Source organism: Sturnus vulgaris, chromosome 6 (assembly GCF_052056855.1).
Source record: "Sturnus vulgaris isolate bStuVul1 chromosome 6, bStuVul1.hap1, whole genome shotgun sequence".
Taxonomy (NCBI): Eukaryota; Metazoa; Chordata; class Aves; order Passeriformes; family Sturnidae; genus Sturnus; species Sturnus vulgaris.
In genome coordinates, this window is record NC_142248.1 from 45,852,973 (window position 1) to 45,869,149 (window position 16,177).

Sequence of the window (16,177 nt, forward strand, 5' to 3'; positions counted from 1 at the left end):
TTCGATAAAAGTCGTGGGTTTCATCTGAATAAATCATTTCTAGTGTTGTTCCAACATCAGTTTGTGTGCTGAAAGCTTCTGGAAAACGAATCAATAATTCAGGAGGTGCTGATTTCAATGTCTTGGGAGTGTTTTGTCACTGAGCACCCCAAACCTGACAGTGACACCATTTAAATCCCAGTGGGCAGAGTTGTCAATAACACCCACAGGATGTGTTGCCCAACACTTTCCATTAGAAGACCTGTAGTCACTTGTTTATATAAATTAGCCAAATTTGTAGCTATTTCTGCTGGAACTTTCCATGCCACTGCCTGCCTGGGGCAGATTTTTTAAGGGAAGCTTCTTTTGAGATGTTTCAGGTGTTTGGAGAAAGAGATGAGGAGAACACTGCAGGGGAAGCTTTGCTCTGATGGAGCAGACAATCAGTCAAGGAATGTGGGGGATATTCATGGAAAAACTTGCCCAAAATTTGATGCAAAAAGTGGGATTTTCTTTTCTTGGTCCAGTTGATGCTCAGCCCTGTGTGCTTGAACCATGTGAAGGCTGAAGCTGCAGCAAGGATGGATGGGGAGGAGGGGAAAACTCTTTTGGGAAGTGGTTTATGGATGGTGATGGGAGTTTAAAGCTGGTTTTTGTTGGAGTTCTCTGCTCCAGTGCTGTAACAATCCATGGAGAAAGCACCTTTCTGCTGCTTTTATAATCACAGAATCACAGGATAGCTCAAGCTGGAAGGAACCCTAAGGATCATGGAGTCCCAGCTCCCAAAGTGCAAGTCTAAAAACCTGGAAATCATCCCTGGCCTTTTCCTTGCAAATGAAGGTGGATTTTTCCATCCCTTGACCGTTCCTGCTGCTTTTTTGCTCATGCCTGCTTTGTTGGATCTGTCTTGGTGACAGGCACCCATGGTACTTGCAGGTCCCCAAATGATTCATCCAGAGTGGGATACCAGCAAAACGAGCAGGAGCATTAAAAGCATCCTTGTTTGGTGGTTTTCACTTGCATTTTCCACCCTGCCAGCCAGTTTAGAATCAGGTTTGCAATAATTTGGACTTTCCTAGCCATGATGTTGGCTGTCAGTGTTTGATGCTGCTGATTCACACTGTTCTTCCTGCTCCTCGAGATGCCCATCGTGAAAAATGAGGGTTCAGAAAAGGTTTTTTCCATTGGTTTGGTCTTGGACTTTTCCAGTCTAGCTCAGTTTTCTGTCATTCCTTGGCCATGAGGGTGTGGGGATGGTTTGGAGCAAGGAGCTGGAGCGTGGCCCAAGGTGGTGGCTCGGGGCAGCAGCAGGAGGTGGCACTAAAGGTCTTGTTTGTGGCATCTCAGCTCTGTCCAAAACCCTCAGCAGAGCTCTGAGGGAGAGCAAGGAATTGCAGGCTCGTGATTTAGGAAAGACACAGCCCTTTCCCAAAAATCCAGTGTGGTGTTGGACCTTCCTTCTGGCTCTGGTGGGCAGATCTGTGCCCAGCAGGTGATGCTGGGTGAGCTCCTTGCCCGATGTGTGTATGCAGTGGAATTCCTGGCATTAGGAGACAGTGCTTGATCCTCCCTTATTCTGAAAATCTGAGTTTTATATAAAAATTCAGCATCCCTGTGAGGTGAAAAGGGGCTGTTTCATTGGATGGTTTGGGATGGAAGGGACTTAAAAGGGACTTTAAGCACCTCTCATTCCACCCCCTGCCATGAGCAGGGACAACTTCCAGAGACCAGGTTGTCCCAGCCCCATCCAAGACTCTCCTGGAACACTTCCAGGGATGGGGCAGCCACAACCTCTCTGTTAAGCTCTCATCTATTTTGAGTATGAGATCCTGAGCTGTATTTGTTTTTTTTTTCCTCTTCAAATTAATATTTTTAAAATGTTCGGGTGTTTTTATGTCTGCTTTGAGTCGGTACGAGCTGTGAAGCTTCAAAAGGCCTGGGGGGTAACACGTGCTTTGGGATCAGTTTGGCACCACATCTCACCACTCAGCACATTAATCCTGAATTTGTGTGGCCACCTCAGCACCACTCAGCACGTTAATCCTGAATTTGTGTGGCCACCTCAGCGAGCTTTTCCATCCGGGAATGCCACATTTCCATGCCCCGCTGTCCTCATAACAGAAATAAAATAACGGGAAGTCACTTCAGCTGCTTTGCTGCCACCAGCGCTGCTGCAAACGCTCCATTAGGGTGGTTCAACCTCACCTGTGCTGTTCTGCCCTCTTCCAAAAATGCTCATTTTTGGCTTCTGTCCTTCTCCTGCTCTCCAGGTGACTTTCTCTCGCCTTCTCACTTCCCTCCTTTCTTTCCCTCTCTATAGGCACCGATATTCTTTACATCGGCCCCGTCAAAGGTGAGCTCCACCTCAGTAGGACTTTTGCCCTCTGCCTCTGGTCTCTTTGGCTGCACCCTTAGTTTATTTTCCTGCTCCTCTAAAAACTTTTGACTTCCAAAATCTTTAAGCAACAGGTAAAACCGGTAAGTCGGGGGCCACTCATGTCCCAGGTGCCACAGAAACTCAGGGGGCAGGAGCTTCCAGGTGTTGGGAGCCTTGAGTCTTTTCCCCATCATTTGGGCTGGAATGAGTTTTCCATCAGTTTTGCTCTTGGAGAAGAGCCAGGAGAGAGACAGGGAGAACAAGCAGCACAGCGTTTTCCCGTTGCAAAAAGACAAACAGGGAAGGTTTTCCTCCGGGTTTGCGCGGAGCCGGCGTGGCCGGGAGCGGGCAGGGCTTGGCCCCTCGGCTAATTCCCGGCTTTTATTCCCCTCACTGGTAGGAAATATCTATTCAAGCCCAGGACTTTATAGCAAAACGATGACGCCGACCTACGACGCCCACGACGGCAGCCCCCTGTCCCCCACGTCCGCCTGGTTTGGTGACAGCGCCCTGTCCGAGGGCAACCCGGGAATCCTGGCCGTGAGCCAGCCCGTCACCTCCCCGGAGTCCTTAGCCAAAATGTACAAGCCCCAGACGCTGCTCGATAAGGCCAAAATCAACCAAGGGTGAGTGCAGGAGTTGAGGATTTGGGGGTTTTGTGCTGGTTATTTATCAATGGTGTTCTCAGTTCTGCCGGAGTGTTCCCGTGTGGGTTATCCCGTGTTGGCAATCCGCAGGTGGCTGGACTCGTCCCGGTCCCTGATGGAGCAGGAGGTGAAGGAAAACGAGGCTTTGCTACTTCGCTTCAAGTACTACAGCTTTTTTGACCTGAATCCAAAGGTACAGAGCTCCTTGTTCCGCTTGCATTTTGAAATTTCCATCCTTCAGAGCGAAGGATGCCTGGATCTCCCACGTGCTGATGTGTTGGTAAATCTCCCAAAGAATTTGGAAGTTTGAAAATTGGTTGTGCAGGAATCAAACCCAGGATTTGTGCTCCTGGATACACCAGGGGTTTTAGGTGTTGCTAGAGGTGCTTAAAGATTTCTTAAAGCCACTTGTTGTCAGTGGCAGAGGATTTTTCAGTCTCAGATCAAAGTTTTGTGTTGAGATGAGAGATTGCAGAATCCCAGAATAGTCCGGGTTGGAATGGGCCTTAAAGGCCATCTCATTGCAGCCCCTGCTGTGGGCAGGGACAGTTTCCAGCAGATGGGGTGGTTTGTGTTGAGCTGGCTCCTGGTTTTCCAAGCATCCCACGTTTCTGTGCCGCAGTACGACGCCATCAGGATCAACCAGCTGTACGAGCAGTCCAAGTGGGCAATCCTGCTGGAGGAGATCGAGTGCACAGAGGAGGAGATGATGATGTTTGCAGCACTGCAGGTGAGAGACCAGCCCCAGACACCCCTGGGTTGGGTTAAGACTTGGTTTTGTTTGCAGACTTCTCATTAATCTGATTAGTGAAATTACGGAATCCCAGAATGGTTTGGGTTGGAAGAGACCACAAAGCTCATCCAGTTCCAACTCCCTTCCACTATCCCAGGCTGCTCCAAGCTGCTTTTGGACACTTCCAATGATGGGGCAGCCACAGCTCCTCTGGGCAACCTGTGCCAGGGCCTCACCACCCTCACAGCCAAAAATTCCTTCCCAAGATCCCATCTAAACCATCCCTTCTTCAGTTTAAAATTGTGTTTTAAGCCTCACCTTGTCTCTGGTGGGAGCTTGGCCTTCTCATGCTGGTAGAAGTTGGATCATTTCCCATCTCCAGATCCTCACTTGAGTTTATGAGATAATTTAAATATTTGCCACTGATTATCCCTCATAAAAAAGAACTTGACCTGCTTTTACCAAACATGTTTATATCTATCTTAACTTTTAGTTTTGTCCTTCTTAACCCATCCCATACAGACACGAGGTTACTGAACTGTGCCTTTCTGGCTCTCTGCCCCCAAACCAGCTGGGGATAATCTGTGGCTTTCCCAGAACTATTTATTTATTTGGTTTATGAAATACTCAGTGTGATTTGGCATAAATGCTCCACCTGCTATTGACTTCCATGAGAGGGATGGCAGGCATTTGTTCCGTGTGGTCTGGCACACCTTGGAGCTGTAGGATGCAGAGTTATCCCCCTCAGGATCAGGGCTGTCTGCTCCAAGGGCCCCTCCCAGGAAAAAAAAATACAGGAAAGCAGAAATATAATCACTCAGTGTACATCCAAGTGCTCCAGAGTGGGTTGGGCACGGTCCTTCCTGTGAGATTTTATGGATGTTTTGGTTTTCTGGGGTGAAAACAGATGCAAAGACATAAAATCCTACAATGGTTTGGGTTGGAATGGGCTTGAAAGGTCATCTTGTTCCACCCCCTGCCATGGGCAGGGACACTTCCACTGTCCCAGGTTGTTCCAGCCCCATCCAACTTGGCCTTGGACACTTCCAGGGATGGGGGATATTATAAATACCCATAAACACCTGGTGGGAGGCAGGAGAGGGGGTAGACAGAGGTGCCCAGTGGCAGGAGCAGAGGCCATGCCCACAGCCTGGAACACAGGAGGGTCCCTCTGCAATCAGGAAGCACCTTCCTACCAGGAGGGTGAGTGAGCAGTGGCACAGTTTGCCCAGAGGGGCTGTGGAGGGTCCATCCCTGGAGTTACCCCAAGGCCAGCTGGATGTGGTCCTGGACAGCAGCTCCAGGTGGCCCTGCTGGAGCAGGGAGTGGGACCAGGTGACCTCCAGAGGTCCCTTCCACCCTCAGCCTGGTGGAAAGAGCAGCTCTGCCCTGCTCTCTGTCCAGAGATCTCCTTCAGGGATCAATGCCTGGAGACATCCAAGGTGGTCATTCCTGAGCCAGCAAACCCTCCTGGTATTTCCTGGCCTCTGCTCCTGGTGTCCCACTCCTCTTGCCAAGCGTGGCAGCTGTGTCACCATGACCCCGTGGGATCCTGGGCTCCCAGGAGCATCCAGGTGTGACCCTGGCCTTGCCTTCCAGTACCACATCAACAAACTGTCTATCATGTCCTCTGAAAACCACCTGAACCACAGTGACAAGGACGTGGACGAGGTGGACGCCGCGCTCTCGGACCTGGAGATCACCTTGGAAGGTGGCAAGACATCAACAATCCTGGTGAGGGCTGAAGGGAATTTTTCCAGGCATCCAACATCATTTATTTCCTTTTTTTTCTTCTAATTCTGATGAGAAAGTTGCCCACACCCCAATAATATTTTCTTTAAAATGCAGGGATTTTATATACCAAGGGATAGTTCTGGAAAGAGGGAACCCCCAGGCAGCATCTGGAAAAGTCTTGGAGGAGCCAGGATCTCAGTGATCCCCCCTGCCCAAGCCACCCTCCTGATGAAATAATGGAAAACTAAATGGAAATTAAGTTGTTTTTTATCCTCACTACTGACTTTCCCAAATAACTGAGTTTTCCACGTTTGAGGTTCCTCTTCCACTGTTTCTAATTCACATTTTACAGCACCTAAAGCAGCTGCTGGATTTTCAGAACTAATTTAGGCTTATGAAACCCTATTTTTATTAGACTGGATTTTAGCCTAGGTCTGTATTTCAGAGCATTTGGGAATTTTTTTCTTGATATGCTGTTTTAACACTGGTTTTCCACCTTTAAAAATATAAAGCCTGAAAATTAAAGTGTATTAAAAGAACTCAGTCCTGTCAGCCTTGGCCCAGCACAGCTTTTCCAGGCATTTTGCACATTTAAACCATCTCTTTCCAACCCTAAAATCTCTGAAATTTTCCACTTTTACACTTCATATAATTTTTAAAGTGTTTATGATGGGTCTTTTTGAAGCTACATCCATCCTTAGATGGATAACAACAGCAGAGCTTTGCAGTATAAACCAGAAACAACAACAAATTTTTATCACCAAGCCATATTTTCTAATTCCTTTTGCAAAACCAGATTTGAAACACATCACTGAGGAACAGTCCCTGCCAGACAGGAGTGAAGAGGACAATGATTCATCCAAAAAAACCCATCCCTTTCCTTAGGGCTTTGTAGCAGGAGCCATTTCCAGATGCATTCGAGTAATTGAATACGGATAATGGGCAATTACTGGATTGTTTGTTTAGATTCTGCATTTTTTTCCCTGTGGTATCTGTAAACAGTTTCTCATTGCAGACTGAAAGTAAACTGTCCTGCTACTGGAAATTCCTGGAGCAATCCTCCCTTTCCCCGGCCCTCGAAATTTTTTTTTTTTTTACTTCCACCTCCTGGGAATTGTAAATACCATCTTGATGCAAAAATAAAAAAGGAATTTAAACTCAATATTTTAAAAAAATTGTGGGAGAAAAAATGAAATCTTTCTAGGCTTAGAAATCCTTTCCCCACTCAGTTCTTTGCAGAGGTGCCTCTTCCCCTTTTGTTTGGAGCATCAGGAATGAGTGAAGGGAGGAGAAAATTCCCTGTGCAGGCGTGACCGCCGCTGACCCCGCGGCTGGGAATTGGCTCCAGCAGCAGCAGGAATTCCTCAAAGGAAAACCAAGCCTTGTCCTCTGCTTTCAGAACAGCAGAGCTGAATTTTTCACTGCTCACTTCTCCTGGGAAGTGGCTGGGGCTTTCTCAGGAGCAGTTTCACAACCCCTAAGCCCTGATGGTGCTCCTGGATCCCTCCCTTGCACCACATCCCTTCCCTCTGATCCCACTGCTCCGAGTGAACGGGATAATCTTTGATTTCCAGGGTGACATCACTTCCATCCCAGAGCTCGCTGACTACATTAAAGTCTTCAAGTAAGTGCTGATGGGAAGAGCTGCTTGTGGAACTGGTAATGGCTGTGAATAATTGATGGTTCTGCCTCTTAATTTCCTTTTTTTTTTTCCTCCTGGCTTTACGATATTCAAAATATTCAATACTTAAATTGATTGGTTCTTAAATACTTAAATACAAAATTCAGGGTGTTCTCCTGCTCTGGTGCATCCCATAGCCAGCAGTGTGTGCTGGGATGTTTCTTTAACACATTTAATGCTCTGGAGAGAACAACCCATCCTAAAATGAGGAGTGAAACCTAAAAACCTCCCTCAAAGGCTTCTCCTGGTCTGCAGGAATTCTATCCAGCTGGGATCCCGGTCTCTCCATGCCAAAAGGAGCAGGTTAAGTTGACTCTGCCCCTCTCCCAGCCTGTTCAGGATTTAGGGTTTTTTTTTTTTTAGCTTGCTTTGACTCGGTTGGTGGTTCATGGAAACCAGGAACGGCAGCGTCTGGACTTGGAGGAACATTTTTGGCAGCCACGACTGTCTTTTGCAATTTATTGCCTGCTGCAGTGAAAGTTCTGGAAGCTGGAAACACTGATGGGATTTCACAGCAGAGCTGTAGGATAGTGAGGGGAAAAAAAGCTGCAGACAGTGAAGTAGCTCTAGAACAAGCCTTTATTTTATGAATTGTTTGGTTCTGGAGCCAAAACCTGGCACACTCTGCTCTGAAAACTCCTTCTGCCTCTCCAGAGGTGAATTACCGAGGTCTGTGCCTCTGTCTGGGCTTGTGGTCTGGCTTAATTGGGGCAAAGTTTCAAGGCTGTGCCCAGCCCCTCAGTGGGTGTTTCTTCCCTCCCTTGAACAAACAAATAAACAAAAAACTTGTTCTTCCCCTTGATCTGCTGATTTGCCAATCAAATTAGGCACCACTCTGGGAGCTAATTGCCTGCAAATTGGAGAGCCAGGGGATAGAGCAGCCAGAAGCTGCTGGTTCCTCACTCAGTGCAAGCACTAAACCCTGGGCTTGGGGTTTGAGGCTGTCAGATTCAATACAGAATTCTGTTTGCTCCTAAAAATGGGGCTCAGGTGGTATTTTAGTGCCAGAAATCCAATGGTGCAATGTTTGGAGCTGTCCCAGCTTTTTGGATGTGCCTCTTGTCACACTTCAGCTGGGGAGGAGAATTGAGGGAGCAGTGCATGTCCCTTGTATTCCATATATTTAACTCCTATAAATGTGTCCCAGTATGTGCCTGGTGTGGCTGTAGAGATCTGGAGTGGTTCTCTCTGCCCTGCCAGCCCAGTTACTGCCCTTGCCAGCTAAAATCATGGAATTCCAAAGTGTTCTGGGTTAGGATGGACTTTAAAGATCATCCTGTTCCAACTCCCTGCCATGGGCAGGGACACCTTCCACTGTCCCAGGCTGCTCCAAGCCTTGTCCAACCTGGCCTTGGACACTTCCAGGGATCCAGGGGCAGCCACAGCTTCTCTGGGCACCCTGTGCCAGGGCCTCACCACTCTCACAGGGGAGGAATTCCTTCCTAATATCCCATCTAAACAACTCTCAGCAGCTGTTTCTGAACTGAAAATACAAGAAATGCACGAGAGGCTGCAGATCCAGCTTTAAAATAAGGTTTAGAAATCAGAGAAGGTTAAAATATTCCAATGCTTGGAGCTCTGTGAAGGCTCTGGACTTGTGTTGGGATGAGTTCAGGGTGCTTCACTTTGCAGGGCCATCGGTTGTCCTGCAGAATTGAGCAAAATCCATGCTTTCCATAGGAAAGAACTGAACCTTTTGTGCTGTGGAGTGTTTAAAAGGAAAACAAGGAGTGCACTCAGGCGTGTGCGTGACTGACACGTCCTTGGAAGTGCTGCTTCCCCTCAGAGCCTGAGCACAGTGGTTCCAGTTTCATGTGGTGGCTGGAGAGGCAGATTTTGCAGTGGTTCATGGAATCCTCTGTTTTTGTAGCACAGTCCTCCAGCTCCCCCCACTTCACCCCAAATTATCTCCCTGGGATTGAAGAGTCCAAACTTGGAATTGGAGCTCGACTCCTTGAGCCAGCAGTGAAGGGATGGCTGAGCCCCCGGGCAGGGGTGGGAATAACCTGACAGCAGCTTGCCAGGGCTGAAATTCTGAGGAAATGCTGAAGTTTCCTGGGGAGCAGCTTGTTTTAGGAGCTCAGACCAAGTGAGATGTCCCTCCACGTGTCCTGCAGGCCCAAGAAGCTGACGTTGAAAGGCTACAAACCCTACTGGTGCACCTTCAAAGATACCTCCATCTCCTGCTACAAAAGCAAAGAGGAATCCAATGGGACTCCTGCTCACCAGATGAACCTGAGAGGTAAGAGAAGCACAGGATTGGGGTAGGAAAAGCTGCTTTTTATTCCAGGAATAGGCTGCTCCTCCTGCATCTTGTTTTCCCACTGCTTTATCGCCTCGGAATTCCATCCCAGGGTTGGGTAAAGGTGTGTAAAGGAATGAGGTGGCTGGGTTTGATATCCTGGCACAGACTTGGACTTCTGAGTGTGATTATGTGTGATCCCATGGGGTAGCACCACCAGCCCCTCAATAGCTTGGGAAGAGAGCTTGGAAAACCACAGAATGGTTTGGGTTGGAGGGAAGCTTCCAAAAGTTGTTTCAACCTTCCACCTGCCCTTCTCTTTTTTGTCACTTACCCAAAGGATTGCACTGACTCCCATAGCAGAAACTGGGAAGAACAGAACCATTTTCTTCCTCTGCTGCCTTTATTTCTCCTCCTCTCCCTGCTGCTGGCTGGGAGCAGCCTCACTCAAGAGCTGAAATTCCTACAGTGGCTGCCCGTCCTTAAGTCAAGTGAAACATTCCTGCTCCAGCAGCCATGGAGCTGCAGTGAGCTCGTCTGTTCTCCCCACGGAGGCAGGAGCAGGGGGGATGCCAGGTGACCTCAGGCTGCTGTGGGAGCAAGGCCTGGCCCCCAGGACCTTTCTGGGAGCTTTTGACAGATTTGCTGTGACAGCACTTCCCAGAAATCTGGGAGGCAGCGTTGACACGGCGCCGTGGCTGGGGGGGTTCATCAGCCCCTGTGTTTGCACAACCACTTGGAATTCTCTCCAGGCACCAGGAGCAGGATGCTCACACCTCACTGCTGGCTGCAGCAGCCAGAGCATGGAATCCCTGAATGGTTTGGGTTGGAAGGGACTTTAAAGCCCATCCAGTCCCACCTCGCTCCCACGGGCAGGGACGCCTTCCACTAAACCAGGATGGTCCAAGCCTCACCCACCCTGGCCTGAAACACTTCATGGCATCCCATCATTCACAAATAACAGAGGGGTTTCAGGGTGAGAGTCAACACCCATCCAGTCACCTTTTCCAATCCTTTCATGAAGGTTATGGGGTGTTTGCCAGCCACTGGATCCATTTCTGATTCCAGGCAGGATCCAGGATTTCTGTGGGTGCACATTTGCTTTGGCTTCATTGCTTGCAAATCAGGTCTTGCTTTTCCCTCCCGTTTTCCTGCCACTTGGAAAAAGGGACATCTGACACAGTTTTTTTTTTCTGTGCTGTGTGGAGTGTTCAGCCCATCAGAGGTGTGGGACAAGCTTTTGGAAGCACTGAGGTGACACCAGAGACCCCCGAGTCAGGGAGCTTTGCTCTTTCTTTTCCTATTTTCGCTTTCTTTTCCACTTTTTGAGTCATAATTTCTCACACTCCTCCTAATTCCTCACTCCATCTCCCTCATTGCAGGATGTGAAGTTACCCCTGATGTGAACATCTCTGGTCAGAAGTTCAACATCAAACTCCTGATTCCAGTGGCAGAGGGGATGAACGAGATTTGGCTGCGCTGCGACAACGTAAGTTCATCTTTTGGACCGGCCACCTCTTTGCCCTTTGCCCACCATCCTGCTCAGGTGCTGTTCTTTAAAAAACAAATAGAAAATGCTCTCACCTGTCTGATCTCAGCATTCCAGAGTCACCTGTGAGTTTGGAGCAGAAAATCAGCCTTGGCTTTGTCCTGTGGTTTTTGGCCACACATTGGTTGGGTTTCTGCCTGTCTTTGTGCATGTTGGAGTCTCCTGAGGCTGGGAGGGGAATGAGGGCTCCATGGGGTGTTTTTGAGAGGTCTGGTGGTGCCCCCATGGCCGTGACAGACCCGTGTCCCTGTTTTGGGGGGCAGGAGACGCAGTATGCCAGCTGGATGGCCGCCTGCCGCCTGGCCTCCAAGGGCAAGACCATGGCCGACAGCTCCTACGGCATGGAAGTGCAGAACATCCTGTCCTTCCTGAAAATGCAGCATTTGAACCCAGACCCACAGCTGATCCCAGAGCAGATCAACACTGACATCAACCCCGAGTGCCTGGTGTCTCCTCGCTACCTGAAGAAGTACAAGAACAAGCAGGTAGGGGGCCTTGGCTGGGCTGGACGCGCGTCCCGGCGGTGGCTGGTGGTTAACACGGCGTGGTTTGGATGTTTTGGATGTCCTCACTCACTGGGATGCACGTGGTTACTAAAATGAGGTGGGACTGAAGGGTGTGGTTTGGATCCAGCACCTGGGGATGGCACCCAGCACCGGGATTGTGCCATGTGCTGTGTGAAGTGCACGGACACGGCGGGGAACCTGCAATTGGAAATAACGTTTGAAATTGGTTGATGTTTCTTTTAAACACATTCTGGGAATGGTTTGGCCCTTGCTGATAATGGTTTGGCCCCAGCTCTGCCCGGTGCTGGGGTTAAAACCCCTTCCCCTGCACAGAATCCATGGAGAAACCCCCGGGATCAGCGGAGTTGCAGTTGCTTGCAGTGCTTTATCCACACTTGGCTGTAACACAGTTTGCATATTTCTCTCTCTGCTTTTCCACTGCTTCCAAATGCCAGTCCTTGGAACATTGCTTTGGTTTTGAGTTGCTGTGACTCGTGCTTGAACTCCATCCACGCTCCATCCGATCCCTGCATGACAGGGCTGAACTGTTCTGCACTGGGAATAAATGCACTGTTCTCTTAAAGAGAATTATATGTCAGAACAGCAGTGAAAATAAGGAAAGCATTGCTCCATGGCCTTTTGGTGACTTAAATCCTTCAGGCTGCTGGCTGGGGCTGGATATGATTTCTCCAAGCCCAGAAGAAGGCTGCAAGTCAGAGAAGCCGGAAAAATATAACTTTTTATTGGCACAGCACGATGATTTCCTGGCAGTGGAGTTATATTTTATATAGCCCTTATTATTCTCCTGAATAAGCCTTTATATCCACTTGGATGGAGGAGAGGCTGCATAAATATACTATTTTAACCTACATACATATATATATATATATATTTATATATATAAAATACTTTCTAGGCTTCCAGTAAAACAGAGGCACCTGGAAAAATATTAGCTTGGAAAACTTGCTTACTGTGCAGGTATCCTGGTTATTGAAATAAAATCTGTGAAGTCATGGGATGATCCCAGTCAGGACGTGGCCATGGTGTGGACACCAGGGCCCTCATAGGCATCAGCTAAGCAGTGGATTTAGGATTTTCCTTGGTGGCCAGAGGCAAAGCTTGGAGCAGCAAAGGATGTTTGCTGAGAGGAATGAGGGATGGAGGCTGCAGGAATGTCAGGAATTCGACCACAAGGGTCCTTCCATGGCCTGCACAGGGAAGGAGGAGGAGGAAGAGGGGGAGGAGAAGGCTGTGCAGCCCACAGGAGGTGCTGGAATGGAAATTGGCCATGGATTTATGGAGGCTCTGGGTCCTCACCAGCCCCAAACCCACTGGAGTGATGTTTGTCTCCATGTGCAGCAGTGTAGGGTTGGCAGGTTGGGATTGGAAGCGCTAAATCCTAAATGAAAATAAACAAAACCTGACCCAAAATAAAGATTTTCAGAGCTCCCAGTGCCCTGCCAGAGTTTGTGTTGGAGCCAGCAAGGGCAGACACATCCCAGGGAAGTGCAGCTGATGTTCCCTTCATCTGCTTGTTATCCCAAACAGCATCCCAATCATTTCTCCACATACCACAAATAGAAGGATCTGCTGAGCTCAGAGTGAGCTCCTGAGCTTCCCCTCGAGCTTCCCCAGCCAGAGTGGCCTTGACTTTGTGCAGAGACGTGGAGAGGAAAGTGAGGACATGAACCCATCTCTGAACTGGCAGCTTTGCCCTCCCCTTCACCCCCCAGCACAGAATCACAGAATATCCTGAGTGGGAAGGGATCCACAAAGATCAGAGTCCATCTCCTGGCCATGCACAGACCCCCAGCAGTCCCACCCTGGGCATCCCTGAGAGCATTGTCAGACACTCCTGGAGCTCTGGCAGCCTTGGGAATGTCACCATTCTCTGGGGAGCCTGGGCAGTGCCCAGCACCCTCTGGGGGAAGAACCTTTCCTGAAATCCATCCTAAACCATCTCAGGACCAAAACCATCTCTCCACAATGCCAGGGCCCAGCTGGGATCACTCCAGTGCTCCAGCAGGGCTGGCATGAGTGGCAAATCTCTGCTCACTTGTCCCTGCTCACATTCCCTTTGGCTGCTTTTCCACCTAAGGAATTGTGCATGTGGTTTGTTTTGGTTTTTTTTTTTTTGCTTGAACTTTGGTTTGCAGTTAATTTACACTTTTTCTTTGCTTTGTTGCCATATTTCTGATTGCTTTTTTTTCTTTCTGCCTTCTTTTCTTTTGTTTTTTTTTTTTTTTTCATTTCGCCTTGCCATCTTCAGCCAGGCTATGTAAGAGACTTGGTAAGTGACAGCAACAATCAAATTAAGATAAACTTAAAATAAACTTAATCTAGAACCCCTTTGGTTTAGAGAGCAGCGGTGAAAGCACTAACAAAACCTGCACCCTCCCCGTGACACTTGGGCCCTGGTTGGTTTTTGTAACAGTCCCCAGTGATTTATGGGGTGAAACTGGAAACCCTACACCAGAAATTTGCCTTGTTGTTCACTCACATCCTTAAAGTTCCTGAGAGCATGAGTGGCTCTTTGCCTCCAGACTGCTCTCATCTATATTTGCTTTCCTGGATGTGGACATGGGAAGCTCCACGTGGGCTCTGAGCAGTGGGAGCTGAAATAAAAACCTCAGGGGAGGAATTCCTGATAATGCGTGTGGCAGCGGAGGTGGCACCGAGGTCCCCTGTCCCCTGACCCCGCTGTGTCTCGCCGCCCGCAGATCACGGCGCGCATCCTGGAGGCTCACCAGAACGTGGCCCAGATGAGCCTCATCGAGGCCAAGATGCGCTTCATCCAAGCCTGGCAGTCGCTGCCCGAGTTCGGCATCACGCACTTCAACGCCAGGTGGGTGGGGCTGCAGGGCTGGCCTGGGGGAGTTCCCTTAATGGATACAGGGAGTGGGTTAAATATCCTGGAATCATTGTGGAATGGGTTGGGTTGGGTTGGGTTGGGGTTGGTAGGGTAGGGTTGAGTTGAGTTTGGTAGGGTTGGGTTGAGTTGGGTAGGGTAGGTTGGGTTAGGTTGGGTTGGATTGTGCTGTGTTTGGTAGGGTAGGGTTGAGTTGAGTTGGGTGGGTTGGGTGGGATTGGATTGTGTTTGGTAGGGTAGGGTTGAGTTTGGTAGGGTTGGGTTAGGTTGGGTTGGATTGTGTTTGGTAGGGTAGGGTTGAGTTTGGTAGGGTTGGGTTAGGTTGGGTTGGATTGTGTTTGGTAGGGTAGGGTTGAGTTGGGTTGGGTAGGTTGGGTTAGGTTGCATTGGGTTGGGTTAGGTTGGGTGAGTTGGGTTAGGTGGGTTGGGTTGGATTGGATTTAGTTGGGTTGGGTTGGGTTAAATTGAGTTGGGTTGTGTTGAGTTGAATTGGGTAGGGTTGTGTTGGATTGGGTTGGATTTAGCTGGGTTGGTTTAGATTTAGTTGGGTTGGATTTAGCAGGGTTCAATCAGGTTGGGTTGGATTTAGTTGAGGTGGGTGTAGTTGGATTGGATTGGATTGGATTGGATTGGATTGGATTGGATTGGATTGGATTGGATTGGATTGGATTGGATTGGATTGGATTGGATTGGATTGGATTGGATTGGGTTGTGTTAGACTGGGTTGGGTTGGGTTGGAAGGGACCTCAAAGATCATCTCACTCCCACCCTGTGCCATGGGGAAGGACATCCCTGTGTACGCCCTTGGCTGGGGAAGTTGTGTTGCAGCTGAAATGAACAACATGAGCTGTGCTGATTTCTAAACACAATTTTCCAAGTAAACTCAGCTGCTGGGTTAATGTGTGTCACTTGTTTTTGCCAATCCCTCTGCCAGGTTCCAGGGTGGGAAGAAGGATGAGCTGATCGGCATCGCCTACAACCGGCTGATCCGCATGGACGCCAGCACGGGCGACGCCGTCAAGACCTGGCGCTTCAGCAACATGAAACAGTGGAATGTCAACTGGGAGATCAAAATGGTGAGATGGTGTCTGACACCCATCCTGTCCCCCTGCTCCTGTCACTGACACAGGCACCACTCCTGGAGTCCTGGAATCCCAAAGGGTTTGGGTTGGAAGGAGCTTAAAGCTCATCTTGTTCCAACCCGCTGCCATGGCAGGGACACCTCCTGCTGTCCCAGGCTGCTCCAAGCCCCAATGTCCAGCCTGGCCTTGGACACTGCCAGGGATCCAGGGGCAGCCACAGCTTCTCTGGGCACCCTGTGCCAGGGCCTCTCCACCCTCACAGGGAGGAATTCCCAGTTCCCAACATCCCATCCATCCCTGCCCTCTGGCAGTGGGAGCCATTCCCTGTGTCCTGTCCCTCCATCCCTTGTCCCCAGTCCCTCTCCACCTCTCCTGAAGCCCCTTTAGGCACTGGTGGAGTTGTGTGTGACCATTAAGAAAAAACCCTGAATCTTTCTCTCCTGCAGCCAGAAATTTTTTCTCCATTCTCTGAACTCCACACAATTAAATTTAGTGAAACCTCAGCACTGATGCTCGGTTTCCATCCTAACCCATAACACAAATATACAGGGCCTTACCCATACTAAAATTCCTTTCATTTGCTGTACAACTCAGACTTCTATGTAAATAGCAAAAAAAAAAAATGCAAGTAGTTGCTTCCCCAGGCTCTGAGATGAGCTTCTCCCCTGCTGTTACATTTGGATGCACAAATTTTTGGGCTCCTTTTGGGCAGAACACACAATTAAAATTGCCGGGGGTACTTGAGGGCTGTTCTCCTGCAGTTTGCAGTTCATTAAGA

The 16,177-nt window shown here is 49.1% G+C and overlaps 1 protein-coding gene across 6 annotated transcripts in view; it reads left to right on the plus strand.

Annotated features, from left to right (window-relative positions):
• Nucleotides 1-16,177, plus strand: part of FERMT2 (FERM domain containing kindlin 2) — a 49,556-nt gene that overhangs the window by 31,986 nt on the left and 1,393 nt on the right. For 2 of the 6 annotated variants that reach the window (XM_088166452.1, XM_088166454.1), the window contains 11 exons: nucleotides 2,757-2,982; nucleotides 3,094-3,196; nucleotides 3,626-3,733; nucleotides 5,336-5,470; nucleotides 7,045-7,094; nucleotides 9,269-9,393; nucleotides 10,776-10,882; nucleotides 11,206-11,427; nucleotides 13,718-13,738; nucleotides 14,169-14,293; nucleotides 15,252-15,393. In XM_088166452.1, coding sequence (XP_088022578.1) covers nucleotides 2,757-2,982; nucleotides 3,094-3,196; nucleotides 3,626-3,733; nucleotides 5,336-5,470; nucleotides 7,045-7,094; nucleotides 9,269-9,393; nucleotides 10,776-10,882; nucleotides 11,206-11,427; nucleotides 13,718-13,738; nucleotides 14,169-14,293; nucleotides 15,252-15,393 — 1,364 coding nt within the window. Of the gene's footprint in view, nucleotides 1-2,299; nucleotides 2,333-2,756; nucleotides 2,983-3,093; nucleotides 3,197-3,625; nucleotides 3,734-5,335; nucleotides 5,471-7,044; nucleotides 7,095-9,268; nucleotides 9,394-10,775; nucleotides 10,883-11,205; nucleotides 11,428-13,717; nucleotides 13,739-14,168; nucleotides 14,294-15,251; nucleotides 15,394-16,177 lie in introns of all 6 variants that reach the window. The other 4 variants (XM_088166453.1, XM_088166455.1, XM_088166450.1 and 1 more) reach the window with 3 other exon arrangements.